Source organism: Barbatula barbatula (assembly GCF_947034865.1).
Source record: "Barbatula barbatula genome assembly, chromosome: 2".
Taxonomy (NCBI): Eukaryota; Metazoa; Chordata; class Actinopteri; order Cypriniformes; family Nemacheilidae; genus Barbatula; species Barbatula barbatula.
In genome coordinates this window covers 45447-64849 of record NC_136767.1, presented here as the reverse complement: position 1 = coordinate 64849, position 19403 = coordinate 45447, and the positions used below count along the sequence as shown (strand labels likewise).

At 39.2% G+C, this 19403-nt stretch overlaps 2 protein-coding genes across 3 annotated transcripts; one reads left to right on the top strand and one right to left on the bottom strand.

The window, feature by feature from the left end:
• Positions 1 to 251: 251 nt before the first annotated feature.
• On the top strand, positions 252 to 5490 carry LOC306891130 (MOB kinase activator 3B-like). 2 transcript variants are annotated; one of them, XM_079451161.1, is made up of 3 exons: positions 252 to 757; positions 2231 to 2433; positions 3527 to 5490. In XM_079451161.1, exons 1-3 carry the CDS (start codon positions 340 to 342, stop codon positions 3554 to 3556), a joined length of 651 nt encoding a protein of 216 aa, XP_079307287.1. In that variant the 5' UTR covers positions 252 to 339; the 3' UTR covers positions 3557 to 5490. The 2 variants fall into 2 exon arrangements, with proteins under 2 accessions (XP_079307287.1, XP_079307288.1); XM_079451162.1 differs by having other exon boundaries at positions 288 to 757; positions 3531 to 3821.
• A 700-nt stretch (positions 5491 to 6190) lies between these two features.
• tek (TEK tyrosine kinase, endothelial) lies at positions 6191 to 18798 on the bottom strand. Its single transcript, XM_079478902.1, has 23 exons — positions 18588 to 18798; positions 15811 to 16113; positions 15487 to 15597; positions 15173 to 15325; positions 14845 to 14976; positions 14103 to 14240; positions 13739 to 13864; positions 13503 to 13648; positions 13276 to 13420; positions 12980 to 13138; positions 12531 to 12665; positions 12169 to 12444; positions 11780 to 12091; positions 10952 to 11112; positions 10091 to 10301; positions 9892 to 10002; positions 9605 to 9795; positions 7650 to 7763; positions 7506 to 7576; positions 7206 to 7246; positions 7033 to 7129; positions 6603 to 6702; positions 6191 to 6519 (listed from the first exon to the last, which is right to left on the bottom strand). Exons 1-23 carry the CDS (start codon positions 18700 to 18702, stop codon positions 6445 to 6447), a joined length of 3423 nt encoding a protein of 1140 aa, XP_079335028.1. The 5' UTR covers positions 18703 to 18798; the 3' UTR covers positions 6191 to 6444.
• Between the last annotated feature and the right edge of the window lie 605 nt (positions 18799 to 19403).

Below are 19403 nucleotides of genomic sequence, written 5' to 3'. Positions count from 1 at the left end.
GTACAGCAGTGGCCATGTGCCATCAATGTTTATGAAATCATATCTGTTCTGTTGTGGCAATGTTTCGGTCAGTGAAATGTCTAGTAATGTTTTCAGAGGCATGTTTTTATTTAGAGGGTATCAGACTCCGAGCGTGTTTTGTGTTAAATGTGGTTTTGTATACAGTAAGTGTGATTTAAAGATTTACCTATTTTTTTACTTTAACAACTTTTAATGGGAAATTCATTGACCGTGGTTGTTTTTTGTCCTTCCAGGACTCACCTGTCTCGTCCTCACTGGATTATTAACTCATCCACGGAGTGAAAGTCACAAATTCTCTTCCCATTTTCAGCTGACATCATGTCTGTCACACTGAAACAAGTCTTCAACAAAGACAAGACGTTTCGACCCAAGCGCAAGTTGGAGCTGGGCACACAACGCTTCGAGCTGCACAAGTGGGCGCAGGCGTCGCTGAACTCGGGCGTGGATCTTAAATCGGCCGTGCGACTGCCCTGCGGCGAGGATGTTAGCGACTGGGTTGCTGTACATGTGGTGGACTTCTTCAACAGGATCAACCTCATCTACGGTACGGTGTGCGAGTTCTGCACGGAGAAGAGCTGTCCGGTGATGTCAGGTGGCCCACGCTACGAGTATCGATGGCAAGATGAACACAAGTACAAGAAGCCCACGGCACTGCCCGCTCCACAATACATGAACCTGTTGATGGACTGGATAGAAATGCAAATCAATAACGAAGAGATTTTCCCCACCAGCACAGGTGAGTCCAGCGACCTGGGGCCTAAAGCCAGGTGCATTTTGTGACAGAAAAGCAATTATTCATTCCTCACAGAGGGCTGTACAGAAACAGCATTCATGTGTGTGTAGATCGGATACTTTTGTGTGTGAAGAGGATTATTTATATTCATATCCTGTCTTCAAAATTCATTTGTGATACTTGTTGTTGTTGTTTACACTGGCCTCAATTGATGCCAGATCAGATATTTCACAAACATTATTCAGAAAACAGAGAGAGAGATAGAGAGTAGACATAGAGTTGGGTACATGCTGTCAATAATTCAAGAGCATCAGTTGCTGCGTATTCCTGTGAAAACACAGCCCAGTCTCTCATCGTCATTTCTCGTCTGGTTTTAAAGTTCTTTCCCAGCTCTGATTTATTTACCAGCCTGCAGAAAGGCCAAATGAACGTCTCATCAGTGCAAAGCACCTTGTTTGTTGGTCAAAAGTGATGTCAGCCTGGCAAAGCATCAACCCACGAGGTGTGCAGTAGAACATAGTAAAACACTAAACTTTTATGGAATTTAATTTAATGCCTTTATTAGAATTAGAATGATCCGTGATTGGACCTTTATTCATCCACTGCCAATCATTGCTCGTCTGTTCCATTTGGACGTCAGAAAGCATTTTGCTGTAAACCAACACAAATGAGGAAAAACTAATTTCTTGGAATATCTTGGATTATATAAGTACTGATACTGCGAGGAATCAACCAATGGCAAAACAATATAAGACATTTCAATATTAGATTTCCCGAACAACAGTAAATCATTCCGACTGATCAAGTACACTGTCAGAACTTTTTTTGGTGTGTCCAACCCTTTTCCTTCTCATCTGAAGAGTTTTTGATTACTGAAGGTCAAGAGTTTGAGCAATGAAGTCCTCTGGCAATCTTTGGTTCTTCTCTGGTGACGTTGACCCTAACAGCAGAGAAGATTTAAAACATTTCAGAGCTTTGACTTTGACCATCAGTAGTTTTGACTAAACACTTCTGCAATTGTGGAAGTTCATGTTGAACCATTTGTCAGTGTGAAATTAAAAGGTACCCTGACTGAAAACAGTCCAAAAGTTGATCAGCCCATAATGGGAGAACCTTTCCCAGCCCGCAGTAGGATATTCACAGCATTGTAAGCTGATTAAAGGCCATGTTGATTCTCACTCGTGACCTACAACAACACAAATCCATTCACGTGACTGAGAGCATTAACTGCTCGACAGCTCGGTTCGGTCTTTGTGATAGAAAACAAGATGCTTTAACACCCAGTAGCTGATTTCAATCCATTACTCTTAAAAAGCAGTCGGGTCTCGAAGTTAATACAAGTTTTGTATTTAAGCCTGAAAATGTAACGGTGTAAAGCAGAAACGCTATGATGTAAAGTAAAGAAATGTTTAAGATACTTCAGCAATTTCTTAACTTTTTCTTTGTTCTCTTTCTCATTTTCCATGCATTATTTAGAAATACCTTTCCCAAAGAACTTCATTCAGATCTGCAAGAAGATTATGTGTCGGCTCTTCCGTGTTTTTGTGCATGTGTATATCCATCATTTTGACCGCATTCTCCAGATGGCAGCCGAAGCTCATGTCAACACCTGCTACAAGCATTTCTACAACTTTTCCATTGAATTCAACCTTATAGACCACAAAGAGCTGGAGCCGCTGGTGAGAACAGAATGAGACACATATGCACCTAAATACATTCATCTGTTCTATCTGCCTGTAGGGTTAGTACGAATTTAGACGATCGTCCGTAAACTTCATGGATTTTATCCTGAGTGTTAAAATAACAGTTTCAACTATCAACACCAAATTACACAACAGAAGAAGCCATAAAACACAATCCAACAAAGCTTGTAGTAACGGATGTACACAGTTTATGACATGTTCAGACTGTCATTCCAAATCCCATTTTTGTGCATATCTGATTGAAATCTGTATTTAGCAAGTGTGAACAGCCAAAAAATCATATGATTTTTGCAAACCGGTTTCAAGCTACAAATCCATTTCAGACTGACTCCTCAGATTGGATATGAGTAACCTTTGGCTTACGTTACGTTCTCGTGCCACGTGAAACACCAGGTTCTATAACATCTATAACATCTGCGTGGAAGAGCTTTAACACCAAGACTTCAGATGTATTTCGAAAGGGTTTCCCTTCAAAAAACATTTTATGATGTTATGATTAAGTTCAAGTATATTTTAAGTATACTTTATTTAGTATGTATATTAATATCAGTGTACTGTAGTATACTTGAAAGTGTAAATTATGATTCTGGCTCAATACACGTCACATGTGAAACAACCACGTACAGGTATTAAACATCTTACGCTTTGGAGATTTAAGACAACCGTGATCTTAATTTGAAGATGATATTTACGACAGCTTTTGTTTCTAGAATTTATATTCTTCTTCATTTTTTTCCTAAGATCGTTCTTGAGAAAAAATGGAAGAACTTAATTTTTTCAGGAATACATGTATAAAATGACTAACTTTTTCCTTAAATAAGTAATGTGAGAAAAATGATGTCAGTTAAGAAGAATTTTCGTTTTGGATGTTTTGCAAATCTAGCCCCAGGAGAAAAGTACTAAGAAAAGTATATTTGTGGGGTTTTAAAAATAAAAGGAGAAACAACACCGGGTGGCGATCACCCAGATCACTACATGTGGAAAGTCTTATGGGTTTGGAACAACACGAGGGTACCAAAAACTCACCTTTGTACTGTCGTCTGTTAATTGATTTGTTTCTCTTTTTCAGAAAGATATGACATCAAGAATGGACTTGTGAGTTGTGGCCAGCTTGATGTTTTCCAGATGCTGAGAATTTAAATCCTGCGAAGTGAATTGCCATGAATGGCGAGGTGATGCCAAAGCCTGATGACGTCATTACTGACTCAAGGATCATGAAGAGACGATGTGCTAACCAATCTTAAATAAATATATATAAATAAATGATCTTACAGAGGACACTTGAAATTAAAACACCTTTCACACACATTTGCAAATGTTTCTTTCAGATATGTACAGATCCTGCTTTAGATAATGGACCGCAATGTACCGCATAATGAAACAATAACATACTTCTACAGTACACATCTGTAAGTAAAGGGGAACAATATGTAAAGTCAGGGGATTCAAGTTTTAATAAATATTTATACTGTATAACTAAGGGGTTACTATTTTTATGTAACGTGGTATATGCAGTATGCTATGCAACAAGCTTAGCGTGAACATACACTACAGTTTTGTAATCACAATGTAGCCATACATAAGATACACGTGGATATTAATTAAGTACAGGGTTCTTATTTTATTATTATAGCAAACATGAAATAAGTGTAAATTGTGTTCAGATTTTCAGAAATGAAGCCCGCAGACTCTTTGTCAACTTTTGACTTTAGTGTTAATAATTTATTTTAATTATGAGTTATTTTGAGGTGAGTTTTAATGTGTAAAATAAATGCTGATCTTTTGAGACTATGACCCTATATTTCAAGAGCGGTTTGATTTGGATGTTTATATGGCTTGCAGTTCCTCTCATAAATATACAGTGTTTTAAAAATTTTCCATACTCTTACGCCTTTATTTCCTAAACTTTACATATTGTTCCCCTTTATCTACACATATGTACTGAAGGGGTACATTATTTTTATGATTAGTTGCGCTGTAAAATCGGTTTAATTCTGCGGTACATTGCAGTGTAATGTCACAATAAAGTAAAAATATTTTTAGTTGGAGTGAAATTCTGAGACCCTGTTTTATTCTTAGTAGTTTTTTTCTAGTGGATATCAACCCTTCTAGTGGATATCAACCCTTCATCAGCTTTTAAGCGCTTTATCAGTTGCACTTACTTTAATTACAAGACACCTGCAATGTACCGTAAGTTTCTTTAATGCATCTTTTAATGCCATGTGAGATATCAGGCTTTCTCTGATCTGGATTATCCATAAGAAATTGGAAGGATGTTTCTGTTTTATTTAATCTTAGATTTGTAATCTGAGGCGTGTATATAACATTCAGATCTCTCATTGCTGTTGTCAAGCTTCTTCTTGCCGTTTACTTCAGATTGCGTCTGTCTTTAGTCGTCATGATGCAAATGTGATTCTATTCTGCTGCTCAAATGTTACTCAACCGTCAGATTGGGTCAGTGTGATTTTCAGTCTTCGAGCCCGTGTGTGACCTCTGGTGAACATGGGGGAAAAGTCAGCATTGTCCGGACCACCATTGTGCGTCCAGATTTTGTCCACTGTTGCCCTGGTGTGTTTTGGCCTCTACTGCATCGTGAAAGGAGTTTCATTCAGTCTCTTTAACTGGTGGTACATTCTGGGTGCCGCTTGTTTGCTGGCCACAGCCTTCGCTGCGTTCCGTGTCTATGAGGTTTGTGTCCTCATGGCTCAGAGAGAGATGGCAGAGGAAGAACCGTTGCCGTGAGGGGAAGAATTCAGGATCATGTGGAACCAGTCATGGAAAGTGCAGAAGAGGGCTGTATCAGAGACAATCTGATTGTTCTAACATGTTTCGTATGTTTGTGGATGTAGAAAAACTGACACAGGTATTGACGGCAATACATTTGTGAATGTTACACTTGTGAATATATTATCTTGTGAATGTTAAACTAAATATCACAATGTACACAGCGAGTGTGCTGTGTCCCCATTTAATTATTATTTTTATTATTATTGCTAAATTGCTGTTGCAATCATTGCAAAAAGAATTAAATGCAAAAAAACATTTGCAAGCATTTCATTTGAAATATTAGACAATGATAATGTCAATGTGTGCATCAAGAAAAGGTCGATGATTTACAGTTACATTGAATTTGCATTTCAATCTGACCAGGCTGCTGAAGTAGAAGTATGGGATGTTTTTGAACAACATATTTTGGTTCTAACAAACAGAAAAATCAATGTCCCTCACATACCGATCTGAATCAAAGCAACGTCCTCCAGGTGATTTTAAGACGATCTTTTTCTCCAACGTCTCTCTGCTATAACTATGAGTATCTCAGTGCTAACCCGCCTCAGCTGGAAAGTCTTTATGATATTAACACAGGTCCTAGCTCCGCCGGACTTTTATCCGTCTTTTTACACTTTAAATCCACAGACCCTTTATTTTATGTAATAAATAAGACATGGCTCTTTCTACAGTCTTTCTAATGCCCGCATGATCTCTTACCTGTGTCAACATGAGCGGACACGCTGTCTCTGCCGACGAAATCTTTTTGTACTATGGTGGACACCGTCGTGTTTGGACAGAGAGATTGGTTGCAATTCTCAAACTCACCGCTAGTCGCAGCTTTAAATTCTCTCTAGACCTTTAAGTGTATAAATACCAAAGAGAGGAATGTAAAATATTGTGCACTTTGATAATCAAAGGCATTCCCATCTGTAGAAAGAATATTTTTCACAACACAACACTTTTACCTTTTTAACATGAGTCTCAGAATCCAACAACTGTTTTTTTAATTAAAAACAAGTGTAATACTCCCAGTCGTACAAACATCATACAAGCATCTGCACAAGCACACATTTCACAACATACACAGAGCCAAACACACAATCTGATACCTGGAATACACAATGTGTGTAAAACTGAATTCTGTTCAGAGGATCACATAAAGCATTTTAGTGATCAGCACATTTACACGGACTGCGGTTAGAAGTGACATCAGGAACATCAGCCAGCTTCTTCTGCAGAGCAGTCGATGCCCGCGTACGTGAACTTCTCATAGAGCGTTGTGTTGACGTACGTCTAAAGACAATGAGAGTAAAGAGTTGAAGCACATCATTTTGACTTATATCATCAGCAGCACATTTATAAATTATATCTGATACCTTTCTCTCTTCCAGCATACGATTAAGTGACATCAAGATCTGAGCAAATGAGGGTCTCTCATATGGCTTCTCTTTCCAGCACTGTTTCATCAGCTCATAGCTGCAGAGAGAAAGGAAAATAGACATAGAACGTACCTGGTTAATTCTTGGATCATTTGCATTCTTTTTCACTTCTCTGTCTCTAAATTCAGCAAATGATGACACTGCACACACAAATCCCAACCTACGGACTCACAGATCATAACCTCACCGTAGAGACAGACACACTGCACACAAAATCAAGTGGAAAAAGAACTGCACTCTTTAACATCGTGGACAAATCATACACAACGTACGCCCTGCCATGACTACATTAGAGAGAGAGTGTGTCTGATACAGTATCTGCTCATGTGTCATCTGTCACTCACTAGCACATAAACACTTCACTTACACCTCGTCGTCACAGTTGAGCGGTTTCTCCAGCCGGTAGCCTTGTGGTAGTTTTTCATAGAGCTCTGCGCATGTCAAACCGCAGTACGGCGTGCCACCTGCCAATCAAACGCCAATGAATCAAGTCTCCAGTGAATAATCGTATCATATACAAACTATTCACATGAAACCCACCTAAACTCACCACCTCCCACAGCAACACACCATACGACCATCTGCTCAGAGAAACAACACAGATTATCCACAGAGGGAGACACCAAACTACTGAAGATGCAGAATAAACCACCGGGAGACTGCTGACATTGGATATTGTTTGCTAGGTCTTCTTATAACAAGTTAAACTATTCATGTGCTGTGGTTTACCTTTTTGTGTTTTTATCGTTTTTTCCCCCCTGTAAAGCTGCTTTGGAACGGTGCGAATTGTGAAAAGCGCTATATAAATAAAATTGAATTGAAGATAAAATGTTCTCTTACACGTCACTGTTGGTCGTGTACACGCTGTAGTTTAAAGACTCGATGGCCATCCACCTGACCGGCAGACGACCCTGCGGAGAGACGGACGTGTGAACATCACACTTGTTCAGTAGTGTTGAAAATAGCAGCGTTCTGCCTAGTTACCATGGTCTTCTTTACATAAACCTCTTGTCCTCGGGAGAGGCCGAAATCAGCAATCTTTGCCACAAAGGTGTCTCCTACCAGGATGTTTCTTGCTGCCAAATCTCGGTGAATAAACTGCAACATAAGAAAGGTTCAGGTTTCAGGTTCTGAAGATGTTAAAGGTTCTTTATGGAGCAATGGCAGTGTTTCCAAATCCTGGCCGTGGAGCATCTCCAACTCTGCACATTTGTGATGTCACTTTAATCTGACACACTCTTCTGAGGTCTTGGAGACTTTACTAACCAAAGGTATAGAAGCCTAATTCATTGTGGAATCCAACCATTAAGTACACAACTGAGGTAGTTTTAACCTACTTTATTGAGTATTTCCATTTCATGCAACTTTACACATTTTCTATTAATATTATGACTCTTTATTGTACGTTTGAAACCCCCCAAACACACTAATACCATGATGATATTATAGAACATGATGCATTGCTGTGTCTGTCATAATTGAATAATAGGTAACATACCTGTTTATGTATAGTGCATTGTAAAAGTGGTTTTGATCTATTAATAATGCATTGTAATGCACCTTATAATGTCTCTGGAATAATTACAACTACACTTAATACATTATAACACTTATCAATTCATTGTTACAATTCGCAATTTTCTTTTAGTTATAATTCTATACCACGACATTTAATGTACACATTATGAACAATTTAAATGCACCATTTAATAACTATTCATAACGCATTATATCTAAAGGCTTTAAGTAAAGTCTTACCGAATAATTAAATCCTTTTAGGGACAGTGGCTTTTACATACATTTTCTTTATACAGTTTTGTTTTTTAACTGACATTAATATTAAACAATACTGTTATATATCTATTGTCCAGCATTCCCAATTTTCTGTGGCATGCCTTTAATTTAATTTTATACATTAGCATTATTAACACTGAATTAATACCAATGCAAAGACTTAAACACAGTTTGTAGAATAAGCTGTTAAAAGTATTTGACTATCACCATTTTAGTGTGTTGTCATCATTCGGGTCAATTTCAGCTTAAATATATGTTTTTTTAAACAAAGCAGCCGATATTGCCATATAGCGACAGCAAAAAGCCATTGGACTGTGGAGTCACTTTTACTCCCAAATGGCCGAAGCATACGGCATGTTGCAATGGAACGTCCTATTGGCTTTCACTTCTTGGTCAATACAAGAGGTGTCCCCATTAGAAGGCTGCAACCTTCGACTTCAAAACAAGGACGTACCCTCAGAATTTCTTTTCTTTCAGAGAATATGACACGTTAGGGTTAGATTCATCAACAAAAACTCAGCACACCTGAAGATCCATCGGTACATAGGAAAAGTAGACCAACGACATAATATAACGAGGAGGAGATCCTGCACACTACCAATACTTGCACAAATATGTATTAATTAACACAATGCTTTGGTCCACGAAACTCATGCGTTTGTGTAGATTTAAACAGCCCAACAGTATCTTAAATTAACCAACCTCATAAATGTAAAGCAGAACAATGCAGCAGTCATGTTAATGAACAACATCATATATAATATTAAAACACTGATAGGCACCATTTATGCTAATTACACACGTTTACACATAACATACGTTCTATCCTTAAAAACCTACGTAAATAAAGTCGCATTTTGAGGCTGCATTTGAAGCAGCCTTACCAGCCTTCAGTCACGCTGCTATGACACAGCCGGTCTTAAAATGCAGCCTTCAAAGGACGCAGCCCCAAATTAGGACACAGCAATAAGTTCTTCATTACTAATGAGCTAATAAGTTGAAACAGGTGTGTTGAATCAGAGAGATATAGAAAATGTGCAGTGGTGGCGGTACTCCAGGACCAGGAAACCGTTTCTATGTAAGAGCGTACTAGTGAAAAACTAAAGCAACTAACCAATACCCTTATCATTGTTATTTGATGTTACCTGTTTCTGGCTCAGATAGTCCATGCCGCGGGCCACGTCTGCAGCGAAGTGCAGTAACTGCTGCGATGAGAGTGTGGACGCAGTGCTGTTGGCGATGGCGAAGGCGGGATCGGTCTCCAAAACTCTGCTCTTACGCAGAAAGTCCAGCAGGTTTCCATGAGGAGCGTATTCAATGGCCAGATAGAGATAACCTGCAGCAGAAATGATCAAACTATGTGCTGTCAGTAAAGATGCAGTGGTGCTGCACAGAAGACGGCAGTATTCTATATTTGTGATGTGGAGAGCACCTCTATGTTCACATGCTCCCAGAAGGTTGATGATGTTTGGGTGATGGCCTAGTTTACACAAGACCTCGAGCTCCCCGGCGAAGTCTCGATGGTCATCCTTAGACGCGTATTCTGATGTCAGGACAGAGAACGAGCGGTAAAGACAGACTAACGGCAGTGCGCTTTACTAGTTGAGCCACATGCTTTCTGTTCTGTTCACCTTTCATTCTCTTGATGGCAGCGTCCATCCTCAGGCCGTCTTTCTTAATGCGAGCTTTCAACACCTGACCAAAGTTGCCCTCTCCAATCACGTCCTGGAACTTTATATCGCTCCATTCCAGGGTGGGATAAGCCACAGAGTGGCTGGGGTTCTGTGCTTTCCTCTGCATGTTCAGAGAGCCGGAACTGAACTGAACCACCGGCTCTTCTCTCTGTGAATGACATTCAGCAGTGGAAGATGTGCTTGCAAAGGTTCACTTAATTTAGATTTAGGGCTGAGTGCTTTTCACGGCTTTGCATTGCATGGTTGCAAAAAAGTAGTCACACAAAAAAAATGTTTAGCCTAACCCTAACCCTAATAAATAAGAAAAAAATAACAAACACAAAAAAATATTAAAGACTCTACTATACACTACTAGACTTTAATACACGTTTAAAATACACTTGCTGACTTTTTTTAAGTTTCAGATAGAAACACACTAACTGATCAAATCTGCAGACTGGCACAGAATGAAAATCTGGACAAAGTCTTGTGTATTTTAGCCTTTACTGTATAATTCAATTATCAATGGGATTGTATTCACATCCTCTGTGAACTGGTCTGTGTCTCAGTGTCTGTGATGTAAGTGTTCTGAAGAAAAAATCATATTAAATCTGTCAAGTAGTAATATAAAAACAGGAGAATTTTAAAATACATTTTCTATTAATAGCATTAAATGTGCAGTACTGTCAAGTCAAGTCAGCTTTATTTATATAGCGCTTTTTACAATTTTCATTGTAACATTTCTAACTCTTAAAAAATTGGTTAGACCCTAACTGTAAATTTAAGAACACGTGCGCACGCACACCGTTTCTGTCTCACCGCTATGTTGTGAAAGGCCTGCATCATACGTCTCTGGTACGTTGTTCTCTTGAGTTGCAGTACGATACAGAAGGCCAACAGTACTGTGATGCAGGTCATAGCAGCAGAACCCAGTATAGCATAGAAAAGCATCTTCCCATGAGCTCCGAAGCCATAGAAATCTGAAATACAACACAACATACGTTCATTACTAATACAACCCTGAATCAAAAAAAAGTTGGACACTCTGTAAAATGAAAACATGGCTTCTTTATGCAAATACGAGCGCATTATCAGGAAGTTGACAATCGCTGGTGGTTTATTTATGAGATGAGGCCACTGCAGCCGGTGATGAGGCCAAAAAAGGCTTAGACTTTTTTATTTAGTAAACATTATTTTATTTATCCAATACTGAAGAGACCTTTTTAAAGGATATTGGTTTCTCTATGAGCCATTTGTAATAGATGTAGTAGGCTGTTGTGTTGACATTGATTTGTTGCAATTTTGTAGTTTTATTAGGATTTCAGAAAATAAATGCGATGGCTGTTCCTGCAAATCAACCATTTTCCCTCTACATTCAATTAGCTTTGACTCCGAGCAGACAGAAGGGTTTTTGGATCATCTTTACATTCTGTACAGCTTCACAACATCGCTTTAACCTGTATTTGTAGATGACACAGTAAACTGTTTTTAGAGACAATCATTTCTATTACAGAATCATTTCAATGTTAAATGACACTTTGTCTAGTGTAGATTGAATAAAGGTTGTTGTGTTAGGATTAGGTGTTCACAAGATTATCAAACAGCTGAAAATAGGAGCAGTTCAAAGGCTAAAGAACGCAGACTCACGTGAGCTCTCTTGCGGCGTCAGGGTCTTCAGGGTTAACTTGGGTCTCTCTGCACTCTGTCCAATGTTGTTTACAGTCCAGAGCTCCAGCTGGTAAGTGCTGTTGCTTCTCAAGCCCCTCAGCTGAAAGTGCATGGCTGTCTGCTGCGCCTGCACTTCGGGCTCCGCCTGCTGTCTGTAGTCCGCCTGCTCCGTCTGCTGGTAACGAATGATCACCCTGGAGATGGAGTGACCCTCAACCACCAACCACGTGACAATGGCTGACGTGTCGCTAATGTTGCAGGTGGAGATGTTGGTCGGAGGTGGAGGGAGCTCTAGAAGATGAAAGAGACCAATTTGCAGCCTTGAACAACAACATCAATTATGGGAGTGACATAAAAGACATCCTTACGGTCGCTCAGCGTCCAGGCAGTGACGGTAGGACACGGCTGCCCGGTGTCACTGGTGCTCATTCGGACCTTACACTGATATTTGTGTCTTGGATTGAGTTCAGTCAGACGGAAGCCAGAGGAGTTTGAGGAGAGCTGGAAGCGCCTCAAGGTTTGTGAAGCATCAGCTTGCTGGCATTCCACCTCATAATGCCATTCGTCTTCAGCCCGAGCCGAGTCCCACGTCAGGAGCAGTGACGTCTGGCTGATGGCCGTTAGTTTCACACCCACAGGCAGCTCTGAGGAGAAACACGAGACATTGCTATCATCTTTTTGTATGATTTCGATCAAATTGACCACATGATATGAGTTTGAGCGTTTGTACCGAGCATCTGTGTGGAGAAATACGCTGCAGGTCCAGACTGACCGCTTCCACCCGCTCCACGCCGACTAAGCTGGACGTACACAGTGTATTGAGTCATGGGATAAAGATTGTCCAACCTTACCAGAGAGCCGCTCGCTGCAAACACAAAAACTGCTCATCCACCAGAATCCCTCTTACTTTACAGAGTGTTTTGGCCTTCTATTGCGCAGTCACAAATGATCACATAATTATATAAATTGAATCAACTCTAACATTAGATAAAGAATGTTATAAAGAATTGTATGTAAAGTCGGCACACCAAAGACTTTCACATGGCGTGTGACGTTTGGAGCACACAGGCAATTCCTCATCACCCACTTGAGGTTGATGAGCGTGCTTTTGTCTTCTTTTTAATATACTGGAAATGCCAACACAGGGCACCACAAATGCATTCAAACAATGATGTTTACCCTCAAGGTTCTTCCATACGGATGCGCTGGTTTGTTTGTAGAAAACTCTGACAGAAGTAAGCGGTCCATCGCCTCTGTAGGCATCTGTGTTTAGCAGAACAAGAAGGTGATATGGACCGCTGCCGTTCAGGATCGGAGGGTTGTGTGGTTGGGGTGGAACTGAAATGAAATGTTAGGTTGAAGATAGATCGGCTGATAAAGTTGTTTCATAAGTCATTGTTACAGAGGATACAAAGGAGAAATAAAGAACGCTTTCTTTTAGACTTGAAAGAGACAGACGGCTTACACAATCTCACCTTTGACATTTAGAAGGAATTCTTTCTCCTCGTGAAAATGTTTGGTTTTCACATGACATGACCAGCGACCGTCATCAGACGCCGATATCTTTTCCACCCTGAACATGGATGTTGTCTGATGATTTTCCGTCCGTGTGTCCACAGCCTGATGACAATCAAAAATCAGAAAACATGAGCCTTTGAATAACTCAACTATTAATGGTGGTAAACAATGTGAAGGGACTCACATATAGAGTGCTTTTGTCGGCTTTTACCAGGGTTATTTCACCGTGTAAAGGGGCCGGCCGTCCTGCGGCAGAGCAGTTGACTCTGTACTCCATGCCGGTGTTGACCTCAGTGTCTCTCAGGCTGCTCATGATAACAGGTCTCACGTCTTTAAGAAAAGACACAAGTAAAGGTTCTTCAGACACAGACAATGTCATGCAGGACTGTGCCGGACGTTCACACATGCAATCATTTGTACCTGTTTCCTCACAGCGAGCACCGTGCTTGCCAGCACACACGCATCCTCGGAAGCGATCGCATTTTCCTTCCACTTCACACTTGCACTCCTGTTTACAGCCTGCACCGTAATAACCGGCAGGACACGCTGAAATCATAAAAACGCAAATCTGATGTGTATAATAACATATCAAATCTCTTCATACTCTTCGGTTCAAGTGTGATCGCACACAATGCAGAACACACAGTACCACCAAAACAACTTTAGGTCAAATGGTGAAGTTTTTCAAAAGTTACAGAATTAAACTTCATAGTCCTCATAGTCCTTCAAGGTTGTGTCAAACATCATTTATTCACTCATGTGATAGGTGGGCAGTTGTTCTCACCCTCGCTGCAGTTAAATCCTCTCCATCCAGACGCACATGAACAGCCGTAAGGATCTCTGAGACAGAAGATCAAAGCTCGACACTGTCCGTCTTTACAGCGTTCCTTACAGCTCCGTCCAAACCGCCCCTCACCGCACACTACACAACACACCAGACGATAGCAACATTATTATATCATAAATATCATTACTGGCTGAATCAAATGTGTCGGTACATATATTGTTAACAAAGCAAAACTTTCTTTTCCTCTTGTATTTGGGGGCCTGTGTTTGAGAATGTTAGTGCAAAGTAGCTTCACATACATTTGAATTGAAAATAAATCAATCGATAAATAAATCAAATTAAGAGTGTTTTTTCGTCTATGTACATCAATGAAACTGAACTAAAATAAACAATTATGAAAGTAGAATGCCAAAGTAATATAATCTGGATTTTGGTAAATTTTTTGAGAATCGTTGTTTATATTGAGATCTTCAATCATATTTAACAAATTGAACAAATCTGAGCTTGATTTGAGACATTGTTGACATCTCTTCTGAAACTCTAATGTGAGACTCTTTTTCGAAGGAGAAACATCTGAGACAAACACTTCATATGCTCTGTGTTTAATCTTGTTGATGTCTAGGAGAAATGACTGAGATATTAATGAGATCTTTCTTCTAAACACTTTCTTTCAAAGTGACTTTTTCTTTCTTCTGGGTTTTACAGGTGAATACAACTACATAAAAACTAAAACTGTTACCAATTTCACAGGTGACTCCTTTGAATCCCGGTGGGCAGATACATTCTCCTGTCCCATCATGACAGATGCCTCCGTTAAAACAGAGCGGACACGTTTTTGTACAATTCACTCCCCATAAACCAGCCTTACAACCTGTGAACAGGCACATGAAGAGCAGATGTTATGGACCAGTTAAACTGTGCTGGAAAATCTATCTAAAATGAACTTATGAATCTCTCAATGATTTGTGGGTTATGGGACAGTTACATCTTAAGATCAGAGTAACATTAATCATGAGTAAAAATACAAATGATGTCATTTCTCATAATATCTCACAAGAAAGTCTTACTCCTGACGATCAGTCGAGTTATCGCTGAACTAGATGGAGATTCAGAAATGTAATGAATGGAATAAATTCCTGCATGATTTTCTGCTTGAGCGTTGGTTATAGAGTAATGATCCATGTCCTTAATGTCCTTGGGTGACGTATGTACAAACTCGCCTAAAAAACAAAAGGTCTATGAAATCTATGAGATTCTTGAAAATATTGCTGAAGTTTAGTCTGGAAAACAATAATAATCAGCTTCACTTGAAGTCAATAACAGGTCAGTATGAATAATAATAATAAATGTATTCAGTGACATTTAGTTCATGTCTGTTTACTGTTTTTATTGATGACGGTATCCTCAGGTAAATCTTTCTTTCTTGTGTAAGAAATGTTTACATCTTCACCTTCATTCACAGTCACCGTCAGAGATTCTGGGAGGAAAGAAGCTGAACGAGAAAAAAGAATAGTCTGCTAAAGATGACACGACATATAATAGTTCTTTATTTTGGAACAAATAATAATCTTAACAGCACATGTAACTCTTTATGTTTAACTACGGTTTGTATTTAACGTCATCAAACACGAGGCCTTTGACAATGAACTCATTTGTATGTTTTCAGTTGTTGTGATCTTTGGGCGGTTAATAACAAGGTTTTTACCTTCACTGAGCATCTTGTAAGTGTAGATTTTACTTCCATTAGAGTTTTTGACGTGGCAGTAAAAAACTCCAAAGGTGTGATTACGTGACATCCATGTGACTTTAGCAGCAGCGTGACGGCTTCGGTCCACCTCTGCTCTCAGGTTATGAGCTTCGTCATCGGGAGATTCTTGGCCCAAACTCAAGGAACTTGTCCCAGAAGTGGTCCAGTCGCTGCTTACACACAGAAGTGACGGCGAGATTGCCGAGGACACAACTGGGTCAGGATTTATGAGAGTCACATCTGAGATGTCAAGAGCACCGGCTGCAAAATAGACAAGAGACATGACGGCAGTGAGCCGGTTTACATTCTCCGTTAACACACATTCATCATCTTCTGAAAAACATTTCAATTCACCCTAACATGAGCACTTCTGTTATTGATCAATCATGACATGACCAATGGTTTACACATGTCAGTCAGTCAGGGTAATGTACAGCAGTGCTGACTTCTGTACCTGTGGTGGTGATGATGGAAGGTTATTTCTGTATAAGAAACTGAACACGGGAAACCTCACCCTGCTATTGTTCCTCTAACAATGGTCATACTGCTCTGGGTGTGCACTTGCACTTAGAAGGGACATTTTATGTATTTAAAAACAATACTGTAATTACGAGATTAAATTTCGATCCTGACCTGGATCTTTGTCTTTGAATTTCAGACGTTAATACGATTTTTTTAAATGATTTTTTTAAAAGAATTTCACAGAATAATTGATCCCAATTAAGACCATGACACGTTTCTTAAGAAAGAAGGTTTAATGTAAATGACAGTTGGCGTTCTTATGTGATTCTGCTTCTTAATTGTCATCCCATTGCAAACAGAGTCTGATTTGTAATTCAATAATCTGCATGGCAAAGGACTAGGTGCTTTACTGGCTGTGTTTTAAGAGAGGTTACGAAACAGCAGACCCTCTGTCACAAGAAAAAAGACCCTCAAACCACTGCGCCTACAAGCCCAGACCCCAGTGAGACTGTATAACAAATTATAAAAACACACAAAGAAAAATATTTCAAATACTGGAAATGCGCAAAAGCTAAACAAACTTGTGATCTGATACCAAGTGAACTTTAAAGGAGAGTACAGTTTGTGTTTTTGTTGTCCTGCTAAACCCTACAGTATGTGGTCCAAATGTCCACACAAATATAGTATATACAATATAAAACAGCAGTCATTTTTGATCGTGTTGGGACATTTTTGGACACCATGAGGAAAACTAAATTACATAAATCAAATCAAACTAAATTAAGTTTATTTTGAAACCCAACACATGTGTGTGTGATGGGTTGTAATGTGTTGAAGGTATTTTTATACATACAAAATTGTATACATTTGTATATTTTTTGGGCTGTAAAAGTATTTAAAAAATTGTAGGAAGTTAGAGACCATACAGACAATTTAATATTGATTTTACAGGTTTGACCATTAGACTGGACAAATTTGATCCTAATGTTATACACTAACCCCTAACATGAGTGACCATATAAACTCTCTTACCTAATGAACATAAGTCAAGTGAGTGAACTGAAAAGACACATTCAACTCAACACACGCAACAGAAGTTTTATCCTGAAGGAAAATAACTGATGACAGTGTTATTGTTGGCCCATAACTGCTCATTGAGCCACACATTCATAAACAAATTCCCCTTCGCCTCCTTTGCTCTTCATCAACAATAGTATTAGGACGTTTCTGTGATAAAACACCAGATGAATGTTACATTCTAATCCACTACTATCTCCAGATGCAACCGTATGATCTACTGTACATGTGATCTCTCCTTATTTTAGAGATAGCTATTAATTCAATATTTTAAATGTTGGTGAGAAAATGAAAAATGGTGATGTGTTTTCAGAATTCTTCTTTATTTACTGAAGCTGGAGCCCTTAGAGCTTTAAATCGTTGAGGTATCCCCCCTTTCCACTCATATGATAACATGACCGGGTTCTGGGTCTTCTGCAATGCCATCAAGCAAAAGAATATTGTTTATTAAAACTGGACATGTGCCACAACATGTGGGGCAACAAACAGTTCTTGTAGGTGGTTACACAGTTTTAGACCTAGAGATCACACACACATTGTTTTTATACATTGTGTGTGTGATTTATACATTTTATACATAATGACTTTTATAGTGTACACACTGCTTATTCTATCTCCTAACACACATTAGTATTTTCTGTTTCCACCAACTTATAGAACAGGATCAGAATTCTCAGTTGTATTTCATTTACATCTGAATTTATTCTAAGATGTTTCTTCTAAAATTTCTACACAGAAGCAGTTTATGTCAAATATGTTAATAAATACAAACTGTACGTGTAAATATTATGGTTTCCGATACATTTATATGACATTGTACTAAAATGTTCAATACTATAAATAATTCAATGCTGACCTGACAAATCTGAGCTCAGTTTGAGACATTGTTGAGAGCTCTTCTGAAAGTCTTATCTGTGACAACTCTGGCTCTTTTCCTCAGGAGCAATATCTGGGGTATTAACTGAGATATTAAAGAGATCTCATTTTTGATATAATCCAACATTCAGTAAAAGATTGGCCAAAAAATTACTTTAACCCCCATCCCCATCCAAACAAGACTTTTCGTTATATCAATCTCAAAGCAATAAAGTTCACATTATCTGAGTTCTAACGCCAGATAGAAGTTAGGCAACATGGTACATTGTTTCATTTTCATCAAAAAGACAAATGAAGTGTGTGAAAAAATATAGCGTCACCTGTAAGAAAGCAGCCAATCAGATGCAGAAGGGCAGAGAAGAACAGGTGACTCATGGTCCCTACGCCACACCGCTGAAGTCGGGAGCGAGGCACAGTTGTTGGGTTCATCCGCATTCACCGAATCAGGCCGTCCATACACATCCCTCGATTCAGAGACAAATGCATTCTCTTTCCCTAAACTCTCTCTGTTTCATTCCTAGCTGCGTCTCCACCCCTCTTGTCCAGGCAAAGGGAGTTCATGTTCCCTTTCCTGTTTCCTCTCTCTGAGCTGTGAGGATGTGGAGGGCTGCAGTCTGAACAATCGCATGTCATTAATTTTCAGATTCTGAAAGGCAGGTCCTTCTTCAAGACAGGCAGATTCATTCTCTGACTGCTAATAATAAGTCAAATCTGACATAATGAAATCAGTGCACTCTTTTCTTACAAACACCTCTGGTCTCTAAACTAACCATTCACTGAGTTTATGTCTGTGATTACATCTCAGAATTAAAAAACAAAAACCCGACCCAAAAATGAACGTACCCAGTGTTGGTAAAAGAGTTGCCAAACATGTCTGAGAATGATTGAGTTCAGCAGTAACAAATAAATGAATAAGAAATCCAGAATTCAGGTATACAAACTAGATTTCAGTAAAAATGAAACCGTTTTAATATTTCACGGGGTCCGCTAAGAGATGATCAGAAAATGACAAAAAAACATGTCAACAAGACGCCTAACCAAAAAGTTCCTGTCATGATTTCATATTTCAAGAACATTGGCAGATAACTTCCAAAGCTGCCCATCATTCTTTTGACCACTGGTATGAGGTCTGGTCC